Raw genomic sequence first — 1,065 nt, 5'->3', positions numbered from 1 at the left:
CCATAGGGTGTAATTCCACCTCCTGACCACTTGGTGTCGCTATAATGGGATCCTATGGGGTGTAATTCCACCTCCTGACCACTGGGTGTCGCTATAATGTGATCCTATGGGGTGTAATTACACCTCCTGACCAGTAGGTGTCGCTATAACGTGATTATAATGGGTGTAATGACGGCCCTATGGTCCCCATTGCCCCCCATATCCCCCTATGGGACCCCAAGTCCCCCCTTTGACCTCCATATCCCACCCCATATCCCCCTATAAAACCCCATATCTCCCTATGTGACCCTATATTGGGTGTAATTCCACCTCCTGACCACTGGGTGTCGCTATATTGATATCCCATATGGTGTAATTCCACCTCCTGACCACTGGGTGTCGCTATAATGGGATCCTATGGGGTGTAATTTCACCTCCTGACCACTCAGTGTCGCTGTAACCTGATTATATTGGGTGTAATTCCACCTCCTGACCACTAGGTGTCGCTATAATAAGATCCTATGGGGTGTAATTACACCTCCTGGCCACTTGGTGTCGCTATAATGTGATCCTATGGGGTGTAATTCCACCTCCTGACCACTGGGGGTCGCTATATTGATATCCCATGTGGTGTAATTCCACCTCCTGACCACTCGGTGTCGCTATAATGGGATCCTATGGGGTGTAATTCCACCTCCTGACCACTGGGTGTCGCTATAATGGGATCTAATAGGGTGTAATTCCACCTCCTGACCACTGGGTGTCGCTATAACGTGATTCAATTGGTTGTAATTCCACCTCCTGACCTGTTGGTGTCGCTGTTTGTAGCCCTGGAGGCCGCCCGTATCTGCGCCAACAAATACATGGTGAAGAGCTGCGGGAAGGACGGATTCCACATCCGGGTCAGGCTCCACCCCTTCCACGTCATCCGTATCAACAAGATGCTGTCCTGCGCCGGAGCCGACAGGTGACCCGGAAGTAATGGGAAGGGAACCGGAAGTGGGGCTTAAAACAAGATGGCGGCACCCGGAAATGAAGGGGAGAAACCAGGAAGTGAAGGGGAGGGACCCGGAAGTGAGGGGGAGG

At 51.8% G+C, this 1,065-nt stretch overlaps 1 protein-coding gene across 1 annotated transcript in view; it reads left to right on the top strand.

Moving 5' to 3' along the window:
* Nucleotides 1-950, top strand: part of RPL10 (ribosomal protein L10) — a 7,466-nt gene extending 6,516 nt beyond the window's left edge. The window contains exon 4 of the mRNA XM_015866788.2: nt 808-950. Coding sequence (XP_015722274.1) covers nt 808-950 — 143 coding nt within the window. The remainder of the gene's footprint in view (nt 1-807) is intronic.
* The last annotated feature ends 115 nt before the right edge of the window (nt 951-1,065 follow it).

The sequence above is a fragment of the Coturnix japonica genome, chromosome 6 (assembly GCF_001577835.2).
Source record: "Coturnix japonica isolate 7356 chromosome 6, Coturnix japonica 2.1, whole genome shotgun sequence".
In the NCBI taxonomy this organism is placed as follows: domain Eukaryota; kingdom Metazoa; phylum Chordata; class Aves; order Galliformes; family Phasianidae; genus Coturnix; species Coturnix japonica.
Note: the sequence above shows the minus strand (reverse complement) of the source record. Positions and strands in the feature narration are given on the sequence as shown.